The sequence below is a fragment of the Rhinoraja longicauda genome, chromosome 11, assembly GCF_053455715.1.
Source record: "Rhinoraja longicauda isolate Sanriku21f chromosome 11, sRhiLon1.1, whole genome shotgun sequence".
Taxonomy (NCBI): domain Eukaryota; kingdom Metazoa; phylum Chordata; class Chondrichthyes; order Rajiformes; family Arhynchobatidae; genus Rhinoraja; species Rhinoraja longicauda.
In genome coordinates, this window is record NC_135963.1 from 41,458,835 (window position 1) to 41,482,763 (window position 23,929).

Here is a 23,929-nt window from a genome sequence, read left to right on the forward strand (position 1 = left end):
GGTTAAAGATGTAGGTTCTACCTCTAACTTTGAGATTGTCAGTTATAGAGCTACACCGCACAAAAAAAAAACTTTTAGCACACTATGCCGATCACCAGCTAACTATACAAATCCTATTTACTGGTACTTTGCCCACAGTTTACCATGCTTTAGAAATTCAAGTGATCATCTATCCAGATTCTATATAAATGTTGTGAGTACATATGTCCTCCACCCTCTCAGACTCTGTGTTTTAGATTCCAATCATCCTCTGGTTCTTGTTCTCCTGTTATTCCTGTATTTAGTATTTTAGGTACTGATGTAGATCCACTTTATTTTCCCAGATCACGCCATGCCCTACCCCTTGCAATCTCTGTAACCAGCTCATCCAGGCTTGATCTCTTCCAGGCTTGATCCCCACTCAGATATCTGGATCCCTCTAATTAAGGCTATTTATCAGATTTAATAATAGACCCGAAGTCCTAGAATATCTTTCTTAAAAGAAAGCCTTTTTTTAAGGCAGTCAGTAGAACCTACATCTTTAACCAAGTTTTAGGTTGCTGGAATCAATGTCTAATGAGGCTGGTGACAACTTTGAATCTAGTGAAATGACAGCGGCATATTTAGTTTTATTAAAACTTTATTCGTTTCACAGACACCAGTAAGATAAGTATCCAATCAATCTTTTTTGATGATGTTAACAAAGGATTGTGTTGGTTAGGATACCTGAAGAGTTCCTTTTTATTTATGTACTACTCGTCATTATTAACATCCACCTGATCAGACTGAAGTAATACTAGAACTTGCAGTCTGTCAGTGTTTTACTTTAATATTTTATCCAAAAAACTGAGCATGTACATAGGGTTCAATACTCTTCCTGTCTATCTGCTGTGCTTCCTTTTTTATCAATTGGAAAATAGTAATAATTAGGGTACTAATCTGTTGTTATTCCCTTTCCCTTCAGTCTGCTCCCTCAAAAACGAGTGTGAGTGCATCAAAGCAGGATGGTAAGAAGAGCAACTCCAGTCTCAGTTTACAGATCAGGTCTGAAGTCAAATCACGCCAAGCGTCTTGCAGCTGGTCTGATGAATCTGTTTCCATGACACAATCAGGTAAGAAGTTTCGAACAGGCACACATGAAATGTAGTAATTTATTTTAAATATTTTGTCATTATTTACAGAATATTTCTTTCCCATCCCTAATTGCCTGTGATCTGATCAGCGTACTAGGTCTATTCAAAGGATCTAGAATCACATTTGCACCAGACAAAGTGTCAGAGTTCCTCTCTTGACAGACATTAGTGAATCACATGGGCGCTTATGACAATCTAGTTGTTTTTATGAACATTATTACTGAAATTTGTTTTTCAAAATACTCCACAGGTCTGTCGTAGGTTTGAACTTTGTGTAGGTGCCATTTGTGTTTATTAGCTATCTTAGCATATTATATTATTTTGTATCCTGCTGTATTATTTTTGGACACTTGGGAGTTGTTGTGAGATGAATACATATGGGCATATATGGACTAGGAGAAGCCAGAATTAGGAGTATAATTGGGAAGGCACTGACGTAATGCTTCAGACACGAGGAAGCTGTGGCAAGATACAGTTCTTATCAAGTCTATGACGGGAGAAATACTATCTGTTTGTAACATTACTTCAATAAACGACTAATTAAACTGAAACGTCGTGAAGATCTCTGTTGTTTGCGTCAAGAATGATCACTCTACTCCTTTCGTGAAGTGGTGACTAAGGAGACGACTCGATGGTAAGGATCGAAGTTGCCACTATATTGTAAGAATTTTGCTCCATAAGTGATATATTGTAAGAATTACCTGAGCCGGAGTGAATAAACTAAGAATTGACCTCGGTGAGTGAAGATAATGTAAGACCTGTCTCTATGAGTGAGACTGGAGCTTGTGAATCGACTGGACGGTACGGGGATTGTTTTATCTGGCAAGCCTGTACCGAATACTACAGACTGATCAGGATCATTACCTGCATTGATCTGACTAACGGAGATTGGAAACTTCGAAAGCCTTCGCACAGGAATTGTAAGTTCAGCATTACTTTATTGGAAAAGCTGTTTTTCAGAAGTTGTATTGGAAAGCTGCTACTGAAAAACTTTGAAATGCTGAGAAAAAAGAAGTAACCTTGTGCATCGCAAGATATCAGTTTGTTTTTGAATTCTTTTGAAGATACTACTTTATGTCTACACGTCTTAAAGGGATGTTGACGTACAAGTATGCTTGTACTTAGATCTGATGTTCAGCCACAAGATGGCGACATCAGAATGCATTCTGTAACGAAAAATGGTTTTTCTTCATTTTGTGGACCTTCAAAGTTTTCTTATGTCTTGAAATTGGTTGCAACCCTGGAAAGCCAGCGTGAGATTGAAGAAGAACAGAAGAAAAGACAGATGAAAATAAAAGAAGAACAACTGAGAAGAAAGAATGTTTGAACCCAAGGTATAAACAAGCTACCAAGTTAATGGAAATGACAAAAGAGCTAATGAAATCACGTAAAATGTAAATGAAGTACGATTCAACTTGATTTAATTTAACCAGCTCAATGATGAAATCAAAGAAGAATACAAAGCATTGAAGCAGCTAAGAAGACGGAAGGAACGATTGGAACTAGATGCTGCAATGGCAGCAACCAAAACAAGACTCAATGTACTTGATGCTATGAGATCAAGAAACAGCTCGATAGTAGCTGATGGGATGAACTCTTATGTGGAAAAAGGAACTGCTCAAAAGGAAACATCAGCTAAATTGAAGCCGAAAACAGCCAAAAGCTGTTTTGCAACGACTGCAAAACCTGTAGAAGCACAGGTGCAAGAAAATCATCCTGAAATACTTCACATTGGACAAAAGGACAAAGAAAAGAAACCAAAACATACAGAACAGAAGGAAAAGCCAATTGCGAGTGATGCTGTTCTCCCACATCAGACGTGTGGGCATATTGGAGCAAGTGATGAAACCTGCATCTCCTCCAAAGCAGTCCAAGCTGATTCATTAGCTAGAGAATCTGGTCCTGAAAATACTTGTCTGAGCACAGAGATGACTGAGACCAACTCTGAACTAATACCAGATATTAAATTGACTGTGTATGATGAAGCAGTTGACCCACAACCACCGTACAAAGTGCTAGTGGAGAATGGATCGCTGTTGCATTCAGTTGAAGTAGCAACAGAAAATCGTGAATCTTCGGTTCAAGAAATAACAGAACTGGAAACTTCAGGGGATCCTGCACCAGAAAACCCAGCACGCCGTGAAGATGTTTCAACCAATGTAATTGCTGGAAAAACTAGTTCCTTAGAGAACTCTACAGTTTTGGTCGATGGTGGAAAACTAAATGAATTCATCACCAGCAAAACTGAAGATGACCATCCAGAAATCTTTGTTACAAATGGAACTACCCTGGATGGTGAACTGAGAAGCCAGGAAGATGGACACTATTGTCTAAACTTGCCTTTCAAGCAAGAAAATGCCAGCGAGAGTGGCTCATATCTAAGACTGAAAAACAATAGCATATTGCGTTCATAATGGGAAAATCCAGAGTGGCACCATTATGGGTAAGGCTAAGCAGCGCCTTTACCACCTTAGACAATTGAGGAAATTCAGAGTGTCTCTGAGGATCCTTCATTGCTTCTACTCTGGGGCTGTAGAGAGCATCCTGTCCGGCAACATTACAGTCTGGTTTGGGAACAGCTCTGCCCAGGACAGGATGGCCCTGCAGAGAGTAGTGCGTTCGGCAGAACGCACCATGGGAACTACACTCGTCCCCCTGCAGGACCTATACATCAGGAGGTGCAGATCCAGAGCAAGCAAGATCATGAGGGACCCCTGCCACCCCAGTAACGGACTGTTCCAGATGCTACGATCAGGCAAACGCCTCCGCTGTCACGCTGTGAAAACGGAGAGGATGAGACGGAGCTTCTTCTCACAGGCCATCAGGACTGTCAACTTTTATAACCCCAGAGACTAAATTTTTGTCGACACTAATAGTAACTTATTAACTTTATTTATATGCTGTAACTGTAATTCTTTTTTGTGCACAACCCGCAGGCATTGCCACTTTCATTTCACTGCACATCGTGTATGTGTATGTGACAAATAAATAAATTTGACTGACTGATAACAGATGACGATTGCCAGAATGTTTATTTGTGTTTATTAGCTATCTTAGCACATTATATTATTTTGTATCCTGCTGTATTATTTTTGGATACTTGGGGGTTGTCGTGAGATGAATACATATATGGGCATATTTGGACTGGGAGGATCCAGAATTAGGAGTATAATTGGGAAGGCACTGGCGTCATGCTTCAGACATGAAGAAGCTGTGACGAGATATAGTTATTTTCACCCTTTCCTTTGTCCCGCCCCCCTGACATCAGTCTGAAGAAGGGTCTCGACCCGAAACGTCGCCCATTCCTTCTCTCCCGAGATGCTGCCTGACCTGCTGAGTTACTCCAGCATTTTGTGAATAAATACCTTCGATTTGTACCAGCATCTGCAGTTATCTTCTTATACTAGTTATTTTCAAGTCTATGACGGGAGAAATACTCTGTTTGTAACACTACATCAATAAACGACTAATTAAACTGAAACGTCGTGAAGATCTCTATGTTGTTTGCGTCAAGAATGATCACTCCACTCTTTTCGTGAAGTGGTGACTAAGGAGACGACTCGATGGTAAGGATCAAAGTTGCCACAATACTTTAACTGGATCACATCTAGAAATATAATCAATATGCCATTGCCAAATAGCAGAGGCCGCGCTTTGATTAGTCTTACATGCAAAAAATGTGGCGTTCATCATAACATGTGCAAGCAGAATTATAGGCATGAACATCCAGAGCATTCAATAGATATGCGGGTCTGATTGCCCTGTACAGTAGGCGACTTTGGGCAATATTCACAGGGGGATTGTGGATTTAAGCAACATGTGGATGAGGAGGATCAGACCTGTGCACATTAGGAGATTATGGGACAGTGCAGGCAGCAAGATCAGTTTAGCCAGTACCCTGAGGCATATGGTTGTGGTCATTCAGTGCATATTGTGGATTTGAGAAGCTAGTGCATACGCCAGGGATGTGTATTTGATCAGGACAGTGAGTTGATCAGTCAAGGTATATTGTAGGACTGGGGATCTTGGTACACGTGTGATGACAAATCATACAATTATATAAGTGTGGAGATTCATTTATCATTATCAGGTCTTAAAAATGTCAAGTTACATGTATATTGACTGGAGATTTAAGTTCAATAACTGCTAGTTGAAATAGAAACTGAGTAAAATTGTTTTTTTTTCTTCCTGTTGCAGTTATTTTTTCATTGTTAATGATCAGTTAAATTGTAAGCTATTACCTGTAATAACCTCAATTTGACTGCAACCCTTACAGAAACAGCATCAGACCAGAGTGATATTGAGGGCAGGATTCATGCACTAAAGGATGAGCTCAGGAAGCGCAAATCCGTTGTAGACAAGCTGAAGAAAGAACAGAAGAAGCGTCAGAAGGAGAGATTGAAAGCACAGGAGGCCAGTCTCATTAAACAACTAGAGGTAAGACTATCATTACACATTCTTAACTGGACTGTCTTTCCTGTTTGTAGTTAAGGCAATAAGCGTTACATGCATTTCATACTGTATAAGATCAATTTGTTATCTAGAGTGAATTTAATTTGGAAATAAAGAACTATGTTTTTAATTTGGAAAATTATTGGAGAAATAAGTATTTGTTCAAAGAAGATAATCTAGGTTTGTCCTTTGTTTCTTCTCATTAATGGGAAATTATATCAAACTCAGATCATTTACATGGCCCTTTGCCAACTCTCCCTTGCATTGCCATATTTCTTCCTACTTCCAAGAGCACTTCATAAATATGTATTATTTATTGGTGTTTTAGGTTCTCTCCTCAAGCTGTTGTTCCTCAAGATATCTCTCCACGTATGCTTTGCATTCACAAGTTTGAGGCATTGATCCTGGAGAAATTTGAATTTTGCAGTCTTTGCACTTTATAGTGTGAAAGATTTTGCAGTGAAAGACTAGGGGGATTCTCAACTAAGAAATTTGTTTTTGCTGCATTAACTATTTCAATTGTTAATGAATAATTTATAAACAAATAAGTAGAATTTGAATTTTGCTGTTTCCCTTATACAAAGGGCAAAAAAATGTGATTATTTAAATTTGGATATTTAACCTTTCTTTCTTTCTCTCATATTGTCAGTCCTATGATGAATTTATTAAGAAGACCCAAGCTGAACTAAGCAAAGATGTGTCCAGTTCAACCAAACCACAAATCAAAACCCCATCCTCTATTGCTGCTGAGAAGCCCAAGATTAAACCTCTCTCCCTACAAAGGTAATGTCATTGTTGGACAGTACTACCTTAATCTTTTTTAAATATTGGTTTCTTGACATTTTATAGGTTAAACATAATGGCTTAACACATACCTTACTGGATGTACTTTTGTTGAAATTAGGTTGTGCTTGACTTTTCAATTACTTAGCAAATTCATTTGAGAAATTGTATTGTTACATAGAAGGTCAAGTCAAGTCAAGTCAATTTTATTTGTATAGCACATTTAAAAACAACCCACATTGACCAAAGTGCTGCACATCTGATTAGGAAAAAAAAAAAGAAACAACATACAGTGGCAGGCAGCCAAACACAACGGCGCGGCCATCTTGAACAAAATGTTTAACTAAAGCAGAATGGTGTCCCGCGGCCGCGCCACACCGGGCGATGGAAGTACAGCACCCATAGTCAGGATCGAACCTGAGTCTCCGGCGCTGCATTCGCTGTAAGGCAGCAACTCTACCGCTGCGCCATAGAGATATAGCTCTACGGATAACTGAATCAAGGGGAGAAAGCAGGAACAGGGTACTGATTCTGGATGATCATCCATGATCATATTGAATGGCAGTGCTGGCTAGAAGGGCCGAATGGCCTTCGACCTGCACCTATTTTCTATGTCATCTGTGTGTGTTCTGAGCTTACATATAACCCCAGTACGACCCAACCCATTTGCTCTTTGCTGTCCTCTGAAGTTACAGTATAGAACAATGCCAGTGGACTTTTAAAGGTCATTGAACTGAACATTAATTCTTAATCACCACTGACCTGCAGAGCATTTCTATCATTTTGTTTAGGTTTCCAGCACAGCGTTATTTTATGTTTGTGGTTACCTAATTTACAGATTGGTTTAAAAATATCCGATGTATTCAACGATGTAACTCAATTCTTTTATTGTGGTTTATTGATATTCAGTAAAATTTGTCGTATTTCTAGAATGGGTTTTGGCTCAGAAATGTATTAGGATAATTTGTTGTAGCATGGTATACTTTCAGGATTCCAAGTGGTACACGTGTTCAGTAGCACGTTTTAATAATCTGAGACTAAACGTTAGCAGAGATGATGAAACATTACATTCAGCAACTGAATCAAAATATCCACAGCTGTTGAAAACAAACTGCTAGAAAAAAAATGGCAAGTTGGGTAGCATCAGTGGAAAGGGAAACAGTCAAAATTTGGGTCTACAACCCTTTGTCAGAACGTTCTGACAGAGTCACTGAAATGTTACTGTTTCACTTCCCACAGGCACTGCCTGATTTGCCAAGTTTTTCTACATTTTCTATTTTTATTTCAGCCTGGGATCTAGGGCGATTAGTTGTACCCATCACTAAAAAGTTTAAGCTGAATGTATTCCACAGACAATGCTATTTAGCTAACAAACGCTTGAGTTTAAAATTTTGTTTCTGTTTTGTTTTAAGGACTGAATCTGCAAAGAGCTGGAAATCCCTTACCGAGGGTGAAAGATCCAAAGTGTCAGTGGGCTCCACTGTTAAACAGGGTATGTATCCTTCATCACAAGCAGAAGTCATTCCTTTTTTGCATCCCAAAAGGTTGCCAAAAGTGTTTCCTTTTGGGTAAACACTTGAGGTAACACAAAGCTGTCAAAGCGCTCGCTGTCATTGAATGTTTGTGAATGTCAAAGCATCCACAATCATTCAGGACCTATTTAAAGATAATGATTTTCAAGAAAATCCAATCAGAAAAGTCTAAATTCAGTTACTTTTAAAACATGATGAGAATTTCTGCCTTTCAAGTATTTCATATCTCCCTATCATAGGCTGGGTGAAAATATTTGTTGTGATGTCCCTTGTAATACTGCTAGCTGTTAGTACCAATCTATGCACCTCAGATTGTTTCACCTCTTCTCTCCAGTAAATATGTCCCGATTTACTATATCCAACTCTTCAATTAAGTCCAGAAAACAACTTGAATTTATTCAATCTTTCCTCGTAACTACAATTTTCCAGGTTTGGCAATGTACAGGGATATCTCTTGTAGTACATCCCTGGAACTCCATTATCCAGGCTATAATCCGATACAGTACCGAGGGGATTACTCCATTGATAGAGATACTATCTTTTGGATGCATTTGTAATTGGGAATGATCCTAATCAAACAATAGCAGGAAGTATTCTTCCTGGAGTAATGGTGATGGTGACCAATGTTAACTGGTCCTTGGTCTTATTTCTTTTTGTCTGGCACTTTCTTATAAGATATTTGTTTGAAAGCACTTTGGGATGCCTTGAGATCTTAAAAGGCATTGTTAGTTCTTTCTTTAAAGAAAACAATTAAGCAGCACTGATCATTATCTGTTACAGAGCAAAGACCATTAAGTCCAGATGGACATAAATCCAGCAGCCTCGAAGAAGTTCACTCATCAGACAAAAGCAAGTCCTTATTCTTCGACAGTCGACCAGATGATTCTTCTCGAAGTGCTTCATCGATTTCCATATCCCAAAAGAGATCTCAGCTGGATAATGTGCCAGTATTATTCGTGCATCAAAAGAGAGAACCTGAATTTAGCCACTTGCCAGACCAGACTGTCATTCGGTCAGAGGGTGGGTCTGGTGATGAAACTGTTGTGTCCAATCATCCTTCGTTGCAGGATGATGTTCAGGAAGAACTTGAAAATATGAAATCAGCAGAATTTGAAAAAGACGACTTCCTTCTACTTTCGCAACAAACTGATAAATCTGACCCGATGCTGAAACTGGATAATAAGAAACCACAGCCGTTCTGCATCTCTGAGTTTATTCAAAAATTGGCTCAGGAAAAAGATCTTTCTAAGGATGAAAAGCAACCTTTTCAAGTTGAGCAGAACCGTGAGGATTTGAAGGATGAAAAATTGTATGAGAAAGGCTACTCTGAAAGGGAGGATGAGACAAGTGATGATTTAGCTAATTCCTTGAAATTTATAAAATCAATTAAATATATTCATGATGAATCTGCAAAATCAGACCAGGCTTTGGATAAAACATTATCAAAGAATGATTCCCATCCACAAGAATTAGACTGCCTTTCCCCTGGAAATGAATCTACTTATTCAGAAGATTTAGAGTCATCAAGAAAAAAGACAACTGAAGATTTGGGTGAAAATTCTCAGATTGGAATTTCTAGAGATGATGTTGAATCTGCAGTGGTCCTTTCATCAAGAAATGAGATTACTCACAATGAAAATGTCACTGAGCTCCAGGAGCTGTATTATCTTGACCATTCCAAGCAAAATGAAGTGGATGGAAGAGCAGAGCATTCTCAAAGTGCGTCACCAATTATCAGCATAGATGATGAAATCAGTGAACATCTAAGTGAAAAATCCTTTTCAAGTTGTGGTAGTGGACATTCAGAAAAACTTTTGGATTTGAAGTCAGGAATTCAGAGCAGAAATGTAGAGCACAGCGATGCAGAAACTGAGGAACAAACACCTGTGCCATCACGTTCTCCTTCTCCTTGTCACACTCCTACACCAACATCACATGAAATTGATGAATTGGCTGAATTCCAAATTGGTGATAGAGTTTTGGTTAGTAGCATCCAACCAGGCACACTACGCTTTAAGGGAAGAACTGCTTTTGCAGATGGTTTTTGGGCTGGTGTAGAGCTAGATATGCCAGAAGGTAGTGGTAATGGGACGTATGATGGAGTTGTATACTTCAGATGCAAGGACAAGTGTGGCATTTTCGCACCCTCCAACAAGATATCTGTTCTACTGAAGTGTTATGGTGAGAGCATCAATACAGAAGAAAATAAAGAAGGCACGTTGTTAGAGGATGTATTAGATCATGATTGCAAACACAGTGAGGAAGAGGGAAGGCCCTTGCTCCAAGAAGAATTAAAACAGCAGGAATATGTATTTTATCCCGATAAAACCACTATTGATCAAGTTGATCTTAAGATGACTCAATCTGTAAACATCTTAAGTGACCAAATTGCAAGCCATCGTTTTCTAGAGTCTAATGTCACTAATTTGATTCTTAATATCAGTGAATCTATCAAAGCAGAAGATTCCCTTTTAGACCAGAAGTTGGAGAGTCTGTCCAAATTGGGCAAGGAGGAACAACAATCTAATTTCAAAGATCAAGGCAAAGAAGAGTTAATTACAGCTGATGTATCCATCAAGAAATCATCCCAAACTGTACTGGAAAAGGATACTGATTTAGTCACGGAGTTGTATGTGCATTCTTCCAGTGAAACAAAAGGGGAGTTATCATCACCTATCCATGAAAAGCCTTCCACTCCTCTCTTGGATCTGTTGAACAAGGAAAAGGAGCAACTTGAAGCACAGCTGAGAGTACCAAGCCTCCATTCTGAATCTGAAGAAATATATGTCAGTGAGGGTTTGATACGAGAGGAATCAAAGGCCATTCTTCAGGATAATGAAGACTTTAAAGAAAAAGAACAGAAGGACAAAGAGAGAAAAGCTAGTTCTTTGACGGCTGATATCCTGTCATCTTTTCTGAAAGATGCAGTCAAACAATTGCAGCAAATCAAAAAAGCTCGAGATGAAAAGATCCAAGTTACTAATCAAGAGTTATGGTGCACATCAGCTGAAGAATCTTCACCGAGATCATCTCCCAAGTATCTGGAGGTACAAAATGCAACTGATGTTCAATTACAAACTACTGAAAGAGATGATAACGATGAAGATAAGGAAGAAATATTATCTCCAGATCTTTGTCCTAGACCTGTGGGTATTAATTTTCTGCCTATATTTTGGTGGAGGGTGGGTTGGGGGAGAATAACTTTTAAGAATTGAAGATGACATATCTATCATAGAATTATAATTTAATTATTTTACCTCATTTTTATTTTTCATTGTTTAGCATGAAACAAAAGTTACAGCCCAATCTTTGGCAGTCATATGGTCTAAAATCTAATTTGTACAAGTCAACATAATTGTCAGAGGCTTTCTGTGATTATTTTAAAATGACCCTTTCTGAATGTGATGAGAAGAAAAGCCATTTAGCTCCTTGAGCCTCCTCTACCATTCTGTGAGATTCTGTGAGAAATATCCAGTAACGGCCTCCACAGCATTCTGTGGCAATGAATTTCACAAATTCGCCACCCTCTGACTAAAGATATTTCTCCTCATCTCCTTTCTAACAGTACATCCTTTTATTCTAAGGCCTTTGGTCCTAGATTCTCCTGCTGATGGAAACATCACATCCACTCTATCCAGGCCTTTCACTATTCTTTAAGTTTTAATGAGGTCTCCCCCCATCCTTCTAAATGCCAGCGAGTACAGGCCCAGGCCCATCAGATGCTCATCATATGTTCCTGGGATGTTCCAATCATTCCTGGGATCATTCTCTGGCCCCTCTCCATTGCCAGCGCATCCTTCCTCAGATATGGGGTCCAAAACTGCTTACGATACACCAAATGCAGTCTGACCAGTACCTTTTAAAGCCTCAACATTGCATCCCTGGTTTTATATTCTTGTCCTCTTGAAATAAATGCTAGCATTGCATTTGCCTTCCTAACTACCGAATCAACTTGCAAATTTTTGGGGGGGAATCCAACACCAGCACTCCCAAATCTCGTTACACTTCCGATTTCTGAATTCTGTCTCCATTTAGGAAATAGTCTACACCTTTATTCCTACCTGAATGTTGGCCTTCATAACAAGGGGAGTTGAGTATAGGAGCAAAGAGGTCCTTCTGCAGTTGTACAGGGCCCTAGTGAGACCCCACCTGGGGTATTGTGTGCAGTTTTGGTCTCCAAATTTGAAGAAGGATATTCTTGCTATTGAGGGCGTGCAGCGTAGGTTTACTAGGTTAATTCCCGGAATGGCGGGACTGTCATATGTTGAAAGACTGGAGCGACTAGGCTTGTTTACACTGGAATTTAGAAGGATGAGAGGGGATCTTATTGAAACGTATAAGATTATTAAGGGGTTGGACACGTTAGAGGCAGGAAACATGTTCCCAATGTTGGGGGAGTCCAGAACCAGGGGCCACAGTTTAAGAATAAGGGGTAGGCGATTTAGAAACTGAGATAGGAGAAACTTTTTCAGTCAGAGAGTTGTGAATCTGTGGAATTCTCTGCCTCAGAAGGCAGTGGAGGCCAATTCTCTGAATGCGTTCAAGAGAGAGCTAGATAGAGCTCTTAAGGATAGCGGAGTCAAGGGGTATGGGGAGAAGGCAGGAACGGGGTACTGATTGAGAATAATCAGCCATGATCACATTGAATGACGGTGCTAGCTCAAAAGGCCGAATGGCCTCCTCTTGCACCTATTGTCTATTGTTGTCTATTGTCTATCTCCAAAATACATGACTCCACACTTTACTACATTGTATCCATCTGCCACTTTGCCCACTCTCCCAACCTGTCCAAGTCCTTCTACAGAGTCCCTGTTTTCTCTACACTACCTGCCCCTGCACCTATCTTCTTATCTGCAAACTTGTCCCCAATCTCTTCAATTCCCTCATCCAAATCATTGATACACAACGTGAAGAGTAGCAACCCCAACACCAACCTCTGCAGAACTCCGCTAGTCACTGGCGGCCAACCAGAAAAGGCCCCCATTATTGCCTCTCTTTCCCTTCTACTATCCAGCCAATCTGCTATCCATGCTAGTATCTTCTTCTGATAGCATGGACTCTCATTTTCTTTAGCAGCACTTTATCAAAGGCCTGAAAATCCAAGTAAACAACATCCATTCACTCTCCTTTCATATTCTATTTATTTCCTCAAAGAATTACAACAGGGTCATGAGGCTAGGTCTCCCTTTCACAAAGTCATGCTGACTTTGGCCTATTTTATCACGTGCTTCTAAGTACTCAGAAACCTCGACATTAGGAAGAGTCCTAATAATGGACTCTTAAATCTTATAAATGAATGAATGAATGACAATTAAGAATAAAGCATAACCACATCAAAACCATAAGGATACAACATTACGGTCTAAACATGTGGGTGAAAATAAACCAGAGCAAAAAGGAGACTACAGACTTTGGTTATTGAGTAGAACTATCGATCGTGGAAAAAAAGTTGTTTTTATGTCTGGCTGTGGCTGCTTTGACAGTCCGGAGTCGCCTTCCAAAGGGAAGTGCTTCGAAGAGTTTGTGGCCAGGGTTCTTATGGCCTGTCTTCTTCAATATCCTCCACATCACTGCTGTTAAATTTCCCTTGACCAGAGAAGTCATTATTAGAGTAGGCATGTTGGTCATATTGCTAACATAGTTTGTATTGTTTGCAGTGTGTGGGGCCAAAGGTATGGTAGAACTCCAATAATCTGCTATTTGACCATTTGGAAATCCCAATCGTTTGGGATCCGAGCAGATCATGTTTCCCCCATTCACTAGGCTCCTGGTCCCACACTCCTTTTGTAGTTACTGGGTAATTTGTTATAATATGCATTAACTCTTTTTTTAGAATTTTTTTAATAAATGTGTGGGGTATTTAATAGGTGTGGAAAATCATCAAGCTTCACTCCACAATCATGAGAGTGCTAAATTATTGGAGCTTTACTATATTTTTAAACCTGTTTCCGGTAAATATTTTGATCCTCGTTTTTTTGCATATTACGAATTGTTTATAATCCACTAAATAAAGTGCAGAATGACAAAATGAAAATCTTTGTCTTCTGGGTTCAACCCAGGTCCATAATCCTCAAATTTGGAAGATAATCGTTGCCAGTGTCTAATCCATCTCACACTCTCAAGCAACACCATTACATTACCCGCATTCTTTGGCTTCTGGTTTAAAGTTTGAATTTCACATTTTATTTACGTCTTGCTTTGCCCATTTATTTGCTGCTTGTATTGTGACTTTTAATTTGATTCTGTTGTCTGTGACAGGGCAGCCCAGTGTTTGGCACGAGTGGGCAAGAAGAATTGGCCAAGCGCCTTGCAGAGCTAGAATTGAGTCGCGAGCTGCTGGATGACCTGGGAGAAGAGCAGGACTGGTTTGAAGAAGATTTTGGACTAAGTTCTCGCAAAGTGCAGCAGCCAGGACCAGAACTGGAACCACTGTTAACCAAGGCTGTGGCTCTGAAAGTCAATGAAGAACAACATTTATCTTTACCTCATGATGCACTGGAGGTCGAGAAGTTGGTCCATACAGCTGCTGAAGAACTTTGGAAGTGGCAAGAGCTGGCACACGATCTGTGGGATATTCAGTTGCCCCAGGATTATCTTGGGAATAACAAAGGTCAAGATGTAGAGAGTGTCAGTAGAAGAGTTTATTGCGAGGTGAGAGCCAACTCTTGAATTCAAAGACAAGTTGTATCTCACTACTTTGCTAAGGAATATACCATGGGTGATGCTGTACAGTGAGTTAAGATGACCATATACATAACTGATATATTATTAAATGGAAGTCACGCAGCACAGAATCAGAATCATCAGCCCACCTTGTCCATGCCAACCACCAAATACCCAACTATACAAACCCCACTTAACAGCACTTGGCCCTTGGCTGTGACTTATGAATTTATGCCTCCCTGTGCTTCAATTCTTTTACTTTTGCTCAGTTTCTAGTCTCACCAACTAGAGAGTATTCCAGTTTCTCCAAAGAGAGTGGGCCCTCTCTGTGAGACCCGTCTCTCATAGTTCTACGTACTCATTGATTCCACTCATCCTCCTGCTTTGGATAATTTCTCATGCTTTCTTCCAGCCATTCTTTATCAATATCTTTGTAAGCTCCTTTTCTTGCCTTACATTTGCTCTTTTGTCACTATTTTTGCCAACCAGGATAAACATTAAACAAGCGTTTTCTTCCCAAAATCCTTCACCATCAGAGCATATTTTATTCTTGGTGTGAAAAGTCTTGCTCAGATCTGCTTTTATACGATTACGCTGCTTCCCCTCTTTGTGTTACTGAAATTGCACTCCAAATACTTGACAATGATGCAGAATATTATAACTAAAGTTTTAATGAGCCAATCACTTTCCCTTTACACTTCTATTTTGTCTCAATGTGAAAGTCATCTGATTACCTTCTTTTGAGGCTTTATTTATTGCTCCTAAAATAAATTAAAATAATCACTATTGTACCTCTTTCTAACTAATTAAACATTTCATTCCAGATGTACAGCCTTTCCTTATACTTCAGAAATATATTACATTAGATTTCTATAAATTAAACTGCATCTGCGAACTTCCCATTATGTTGCCTATCTGTGACCTGTGGTCTTTAACAATTATCATAATTTCAGTTCCTCCTATCCCTCTTTTGTGTCTCTGATTCCTAGGCCTGTTTTTGAATGAAGTATTAAAGGGCAGTTCAAAATGAAACCGGTGAATCCTTGCTCTTCATCGGACTTTACCTGAGTCATAACAGAATTTTAGCGGTTTATTACTTTTTTCTCTTATCTGAATGATGCTTGAATGATAGTGATGATTCATCTAATTTTAGGTTTCAGAGCAAGCTTTAGTACTACATCTCTTTGAAGAGAAAAATTGTCGCACAGTGGTGCCATTCCACGGAGGTTAGGGTACTGTTATGAATATAGGAGTTGGGACCTTATGACACCAGTTGTACGCGTATAGAAGTTGGGGCGTTACGTCACAGTTGCACAAGATGACAGTGAAGCTGCACTTGAGGATTGTGTTCCGTTTTGGTCACCTTCTTTAGGAAAGATGCCATTAAACTGGAAAGAGTGCAGTGAAGGTATACGAGCATGTTGCCAGGATTCGAGTGCCTGGTTCATAGATTAGACTTTATTCCTTGGAGTGCAGGAGGTTGAGAGATGATCTTATGAAGGTGTATCAAATCATGTGGGGAACAGTTAGAGTGAGTGCAGAGTCTTTTTTCCAGGGTAGGGGAATCGAGAACGAGACAGCACGAATTTAAGGTGAAAGTGGAAAGATTTAATAGGAACTGTGGCAAAATTTTCCGCACAGAGTATCTTGAATATATGGAACTAGCAGCCAGAGGAAGTACTTGACACTCGTATAATGACAACATTGAAGAGACATCTGGACAGGTACATGGATAGTAACGGTTTAGAAGAATATGCCAAACACAGGAAAATGGGACTAATATAGATGGAGCATCTTGCTCACATGGATGAGTTTGCCCTAACGGCCTATTTCCATACTATATGACTATTCTATGGCAATGTTTTGCTTGAACAGAATTCTGTATTTATCCTTTGATCCATGGTTAATATTCATGCAATAATGCATTTTGCATTGCTTTTCTTTATTGTTGGAAATTATAAAATGCCCTGTTTTTCTGGAACACGGGAAACTAGTTAATCTTTTTTCTTTTCCAGGCTGTATTTAATCTAACAAGAGAGATTTTCAGTGAGATTTTTGCAGAAGACCCCAATGTCAGGCAACCCCCATGGATGAAATCCAGCAGAAATAGCTCTGCTTATTTCAGGCGAGTGAGGAATCCACAGGATATCAGTGAAGTAAAAGTAAGATCTTTTAAGTAATCTTTTGTTATCAGGAGTAGTATAGTATTATAGTGTTCGAGCTGAATTATGTAGACTGCATTAGCAAATGACTTTGTTTTTGCAAAGTGGCGCCACACCTTGCTGGTCATTGAGATATATAATTTTACTTCGCCATATGCAAAACACAGTAGAAATTACTCCTGTTTTTTCTTAACTCAACATTTTATATTTTCTTAATGCATCTCCAATGTGTCGATTTTTGTATAAACTTGTAAATATGTGTAACTTTTCACGGCTTCCTACCAAAATACTATTTTAAAAGCAAAACACCTTATATTCTTAAATGTTGTATCTATTAAAGTAAGATAGCATGATAATTCACTAATGACTAATCTCACTAAATGAATGCCACAATAGAAAGCAAGCATAGATGAGATAGTATGTCTTGAATTTTGTATATAAAACAGATCATTAATTGTCAATGGACCCACAAAATAACAAGGTCGTTTTACAATTAACATTGGATGAACATTCCTTTTCCCCTCAAAGACACATATATGAAGTCTTTGGGGATGGTGCAGAAGGGGTTTACCAGGATGCTGTCTGGATTAGACTGTGTTGGCTCTAAGGAGAAGTTGGCCAAACTTGGATTGATTCTCTAGAGTGTCTAGCTATAAAGTAAGGAGGAGTGTTTAAAGGTAATGTGCAAGACAAGTTTTTCTTTACAAAGGAATGATGGGTGCACAGCCAGAAGTAGATTTTTAGATTTAGAGATACAGCGCGGAAAAAGGCCCTTCGGCCCACCGAGTCCGCGCCGCCCAGCACACTAACACTATCCTACACACCCTACGAACAATTTTTACATTTTACCCAGTTAATTAACCTACATACCTGTACGTCTTTGGAGTGTGGGAGGAAACCGAAGATCTCGGAGAAAACCCACGCAGGTCACAGGGAGAACGTACAAACTCCGTACAGACGGCGCCCGTAGTCAGGATCGAACCTGAGTCTCAGGCGCTGCATTCGCTGTAAGGCAGCAACTGTACCGCTGCGCCACCGTGCCGCCCAGTTTGAAGTGGTTGTGCACAATGGTACCAATGACATAGGTAGATAAAAGAATTGAGGTCCTGTGGGGTGAATATGGGGACATGCAAAAGGTTAAAAAGCAGGAACTTGAGGGTATTAATAGCTGATTCCTCCCAGTGCCACATGGTAGGAATAAGCTGATAGGTCAGATGAATGCATGGTTAAAGAGTTGGGGCAGGGAGCAGGGAGCAGGGATAACGAGGTCAGCTTCAGCTGAGCGGTTGAAAGCAGTTAGCACCTTAAGAGTGCCTGGTCCTCGTGGGTGTATAAAAGGAAGGCAGGCACAAGCAGAGAAACCATTTTGGGAACGGCCATATCGAGGTGCAGTTGCTTTGTGGAGGATAAGTGCTGAGGCTTTAACTTCGGCATGGAGGCTGAGTAGAGGGTAATGAGGCGATATGGCTGTTTTTCTTTTGTAAATCTTTCTTTATCTATTGCTGTAGAAATGGCAGCTAGTGACGTAGAGATTGCAGGGATAGCAGGGGTATGTTCCTCCTGTAGGATGTGGAAAGTCCTCAAGACTTCCACTGTCCCTGAACATTGCACTGAACAAGCTATTGGATTGAATTGCATTTATTTCAGTGCAGGTCAGATAGATAAGGTGGATGAACTATGTTTAGATTTATTATTGTAATATATATCGAGGTGCTGTGAAAAACTCTGTTTTGCATGCTATCCAAACAGATCTGATATACCATATGTGTTTATAATCACTTCAAACTCAAGTACAATCAATTGAGCAAAGGGAAAGATAAAGTGCAGAATATAAAGAGTGTTCTCAGCATTGTAGTGCATCAGTTCCTTAGACAAAGTCCAATGTTCTCAATCCGATAGCGGTGAATCAAACAGTACCCTGGCTTATGGAAGGACTGTTCAGCAGCCTGATAACAGAACAGGAAGAAGCAGTTCCTGAATCTGGTGGTGCATGCTTTCAATGCATGTGCGAATGGGATGTTAATAGCTGTTACGGAAGCCTGGCTAAGTGAGGGACAAGACTAGCAGATTCCTTAAAATTCCTTCACTTTTGTTTCTTTAAATTTCCACAATGCTTTATTAATCTGAACTCTACCAGTACCTGTGAGCAGCCTGCTACCCTCTGGTGGTGCAACAGAATGTGAATCCACAAACTATTTCCAGTTTGTTGCAGAGGTACTTGAGTTCATTTTCAGTCTCAAATGCTGTTCACTCACATAATAAATTTGACTGGTGCTTTGAGTTTTCTACAAATTGAATAGTGACAAATTAGATCAAAATAAGAAAATGGACAGACCAAAACTGTTGACAGAGGACAGAATGGTTGGGGGCTTGTCAGAGTTATTATAAGTGACAATCATTTCTCGTATACTTCTGCCCACAGACCTTCATTTCCAATGAAGTCCTGAAGTTGTTTGGGTTCAGTAAAGAAGAAGACCACAAGACCGACTGGCAAAAAATGATGAAATTTGGCAGGAAGAAACGGGACAGAGTTGATCACATTCTGGTAAATCCAAAGCCTCCTTTTTTAAAGCTGTACAGTTTTACTTGGCTCTATTTAATTAAAACTAAGGACAGCATCTTTGCACAAGTGGCTCCAACAGATTGCAAATGGCATAGGATATGGCTTTTTGCCTGTTTTCTTTGTCTTTCTACAGAAAATAGTTCAGTTTTCAAGTTAACCTGAAAATTAGGAACTTTTCAAATTTTTCTGGGTTAGCATTATATGTTACCTAATGATAGCATCACTTTGAATATAAATACATCTGATGCTCTAGAACAATATCTCCTCCAAATTGCATACCATCTGTGGACCGTACACTGGTGTTCCTTTCTGTCACTTGGTTAAAAAATCCTGGATTCCCTCCCTTCTTGCAGTACTGGGGGAGTAATGGTCCCAGAAGATTGCATCTTCTCAGTAGGAGAGGGGTGGGGAAGCAATAAGTGGTAGCCTTGACAGAGGTTCATGTATCCGCTGCATATGTCCTTGCTAAACCCTTAAAAATACAACAGAGGTTTATTATTCCATGTTGGGTCTAACACCCTCTAGATACAAACCAAAGCTTTTGATTTGCTGCTTTGGAACAGTGTGTCTGTCATAGCAGCATTATGCTAATCTTTTTTTCTACTCGGGCATCTGTATGGCCTGTGAATGACATTATTATCCCTGAGCAGTTCGTATTCCTGCTCTTTATCCTCAATACTCCAAAAAGGATAAAGGAATCTTTTAAATAGCCTATTTTGAACTGGATTTAATTATCCAATTCCAGCAAAATGTACCCCATCGTGTCCATCTCAGTATTGTAAATTCTAATGGTGATCCACTGTGGGGTGCTGAAAATCATGATAAAAGAGCATAGGAAATTCAGTCCTCAAACCTGTTCCATCAATCAATAAGATCATGGCTGATCTGTACTAACTCCACTACGTCTTGTTTTATAATCTTGTTGCTCCCTTCTAATTACACTTCAAAACAGAGATTGAGCTTTTTCTCAGTCCTGAGCCTCGAGCTTTTGAACCAGAGCTCCACATTTCAACAACTCCCTGGAATGACCCTGACCCTCACTTGAGGCTGGTTCTGCCAACAGAATTAGTTTCTCTGTAACAAATCCCTGAATCATTTTTAAACACCTTGGTGAAACAGATCCTAAAACTGTGCATTCCAACAATGCAATCCCAGTCAATGCATGTCTTTATAATTTAATCTTTTAAACCCTAATATCATTTGATTCAAGATTCGTTGTACACACCCACTGATATTCCACCAGACTCTCTGGAGCTTCTATCTAACACACACAATACTGCTGTTTGGAATGTGGGCACTCTAGAACTTTGAGGTAGAGGCAATCCTGAAGTTAGGATAAGCATTAGATAAGATAGTGTAGCTATACCATATCGTCCTTTAAACATAAATACAATATCTTCTTTTACAGGTCCAGGAGCTTCATGAGGAAGAAGCTCAATGGGTCAATTACGACGAGGATGAGCTGTGTGTGAAGATGCAGTTGGCAGATGGGATTTTTGATGCCCTGATAAAAGACACAATAAACGTACTAAATCAGATTCACGAGAAACGGTCAAAGCTCTCTCCATCTTAACTCCGGCTCTACCATCACCAAACTGGACAACAGAAGGAACTCTGGCCTGACTGTTCTTGAGCAAGTCAAAAAGCTCTGAACCCATCACATCCATTAGGTGGTCACCTGGCATGTTGATTCTAGAAAGATTCAATAGTTTTTGATACTGACCACATTCTGAAGTAGGCAGCATGTGGAAGCCACAAGTGCCAATTTTTCCTTCCCGTTTATATCTATTATCCCATTTATTTATCTAAACTATAGCATAGTTTTAAATTCAGAGATTTGCACATTAATTTCATGATTATGCCTGTGTTTACTTTTTAAAAGAATGTGATTGTGTATCTTGTGGTGCTATGGTATCAGTGTTTGGTATTTTGCTAGCTCTGAGAGTTGAAAGACTGATACCATGCATTGAGGGTAAATGTGATCTCTGGGTTAGAAGTGTATCTGCATGATTGAAGTGGAGGACAAAAAGATTGTTTGACATAGAAAAATGCTTCCCTAACTTTTCTTTTTAAGTTATTTTAGAAAGAAGTACATAGTGTTTTATTCAATTAAATGGGCTCTATTGAGTTTATTTTATGAGAATTGTTGCACACTGAGTTGACATTTGCGATGACTTGTGAATCAGGAGTTGTTTTAAAAATAAGATCAATAATTTGGGTCACAACAACTTGACGACTTGAAGTCAGTCAGTACAGTGTTTGTTCCTTACATTCATTTGTATGCTGCACTCCAAGGTAAAACGTGTGCCTGAAGAAAGATTCCTTGGCAGAGGGAAGGAAGTGGTTTGAAACCTTTGAGAGATTTAAAGTTGTTTGGTGATAACTAAACAATATGCAACATTGCTGCTCTCTCAGGTGGGAATTGCTCTTTTCTGTCACCTTCACTGGGTGCTGCTCCTATCCAAGTGCTTGCACTCTAATGTTCTACAAATATATCTGGTCAAGTTTTCAAACACCAATACTACTTCTGCCATCTCTTGGCCACTCGGATCTTCTTGTGACAGTGCTGTATTTCAAGAAGTTGCCTGTCAAAGTAGATGCAAGATCTCAGATTCTCTTCCTTGAGAAACACAAGACCGACCTCACTGCACCAAGATTAATCCTTGACTCTCTATCACAGCACATGACACAATGTGTTTTTAATTGAGTGAGTAAAGTCAGTTGCTTTCCAACGCACTGTTGTTTCAACATAGAGCTAACATCTACCTTTGATACCAAGTGCAAGATACTGAATGCATGGTTGAGAAAATCACCAGTCTTGATAAGGAGAGTGATATTATTCAGCAAGGCTCTCTCTCTCGAGCTGGGATGCTGGCTGACTTATTTTTATTTTTCAGAGTGTCACAGCTGATATTGGTATGTAGGATATTGGTAGTGCTGCTGCCTCACAGTTCCTCTCACTCGGGTTCAATTCTGATCTTGTGTGCTGTCTGTGTGGAGATTGCACGTTCTCACCGTGATGCTGGGCTTTTCCCAGGTGCTCCAATTTCCTCTCACATCCCAAAGGCATGTGTTGGTAGGTTAATTGGCCTCTGTAAATTGCCCCTGGTGTATATGTGTGCAGTAGAATCTGGAGGGAGTTGATGAGAATAGGTTACAGGGAATGAGTGTGGGATGGGATTGACTAGATCAGCGGTTCTTAACCTTTTTGGCCCAACGTCCCCATCAGACAATCTTGGTCAGTACCGTGACCCCCAAAACAAAAATTGGGGGGGAAAAATGCCGGATTTATGAAAACATGTCTGCTAATATTCTGTCAATGGGGTGGGATAATTTCATTTATGACCCCTGGAAAACCGCAAACGACCCCCAAGTTAAGAACTGCTGGACTAGATGGACCAAGTGGCCTGTATTGAAGGGAAAGATAGCAATGTAGAAATAGCCTGGGAATGGTTGATGCTTATCCTCCAACATGACAGGTTCAATGTGAGGGAATGCAATCTGAATCATGTGGTTTGTGGGTTGGTTCCACTTGGAGTAGGTAAACAATGTTTCAGATTGCTTTGAGGTTAGTTATTGCGGATGCAGGTTTTTTTCAATGCTCAGTTAATATCTTTGCTTGTCTCCTGCTCTCTTTCCCCCTCTCTTGAATTATCAGCGTACCAAAGGAACTGGAGCAGCATTGCAAACGTGCTTCTTACCAAACTGTTTGCTACTAAACAAAACCCCCATGTTCACTGACTGGTGGGATAAGACAATGCTGGTTCTGGTTAACAGTCCCTTCAGATACAGGTTGAAATGCAAACCACAGGATTCAAGCCAAGAATTGATAAACACAACTTACTCAGTAGTATAGTTACTGCTTTAATCCTCAGCCTGTTCAGGGACGTTATGACCAGTTTATCCATAGGGCTCGATTTTAAAATAATTGCCTTAGTTACTTGTATACTTGAGAAAGCCTGTACAGTGTACATGCGGCACAAGTTCTAGGCTGCTTGATGACACAATAAGAAAATGAAATCTATTTATTAAGAACTTGAAGTTCAAATGCTGCTGTGCTCAGTGCTGTTCCTAGTCTCCCATTACATTGTGCCCAGTCTCTTTCACTCTGCTGGGAAGACTAATATAAGGGGACTTGCCTAAGTGTACTATATAGTGCAGAGCTACACAAAGGAGTACTTGACTGTGTATTTGTATAATTGTGTGAATGTGTGTAAATACTGGTTGAGCATTCCTCTCCGAGGCAATTCCTTCCCTTTTGTAATTTTATGGGGAAGGGCTAATGTGTGCAGTATGGCAATGTAAAATAGGTTTTTCTGTGTATACATAACTATATATATATTTGATAACAAATTGACTTATTAATACAAGAATTTTGTAAATAAATGGTTATTGATTTCTAAGCAGCTTCAGTATTCAATTTCCTTTCTCATCAGTGGCATGGTTGACGGTAATCGCTTCCATAAATCAGCTAAAGGGTTGTCCAGAGTGCATCAATGGATGAAGAGACTGTTCCTTAAGACAGACTATGCTTACATCAGATGAAGTCTGATGTCTAGGGCTTGTTTACCTGCCTTTACCGATCTCCAAGGTGAGATGGGAGTTTTCACAATGGGATTGCCCTCTTTCGCAAGGTGACACCATGTAGCTCTTTCATGTTAA

General features: G+C 39.7%; 1 protein-coding gene across 2 annotated transcripts in view; it reads left to right on the plus strand.

The window, feature by feature from the left end:
• Positions 1-23,639, plus strand: part of cep350 (centrosomal protein 350) — a 130,040-nt gene extending 106,401 nt beyond the window's left edge. For both annotated transcript variants that reach the window (XM_078407457.1, XM_078407458.1), the window contains 9 exons: positions 944-1,091; positions 5,389-5,549; positions 6,214-6,347; positions 7,760-7,839; positions 8,660-11,025; positions 14,138-14,530; positions 16,558-16,704; positions 19,127-19,249; positions 20,676-23,639. In XM_078407457.1, coding sequence (XP_078263583.1) covers positions 944-1,091; positions 5,389-5,549; positions 6,214-6,347; positions 7,760-7,839; positions 8,660-11,025; positions 14,138-14,530; positions 16,558-16,704; positions 19,127-19,249; positions 20,676-20,840 — 3,717 coding nt within the window. In that variant the 3' untranslated portion in view covers positions 20,841-23,639. The remainder of the gene's footprint in view (positions 1-943; positions 1,092-5,388; positions 5,550-6,213; positions 6,348-7,759; positions 7,840-8,659; positions 11,026-14,137; positions 14,531-16,557; positions 16,705-19,126; positions 19,250-20,675) is intronic.
• The last annotated feature ends 290 nt before the right edge of the window (positions 23,640-23,929 follow it).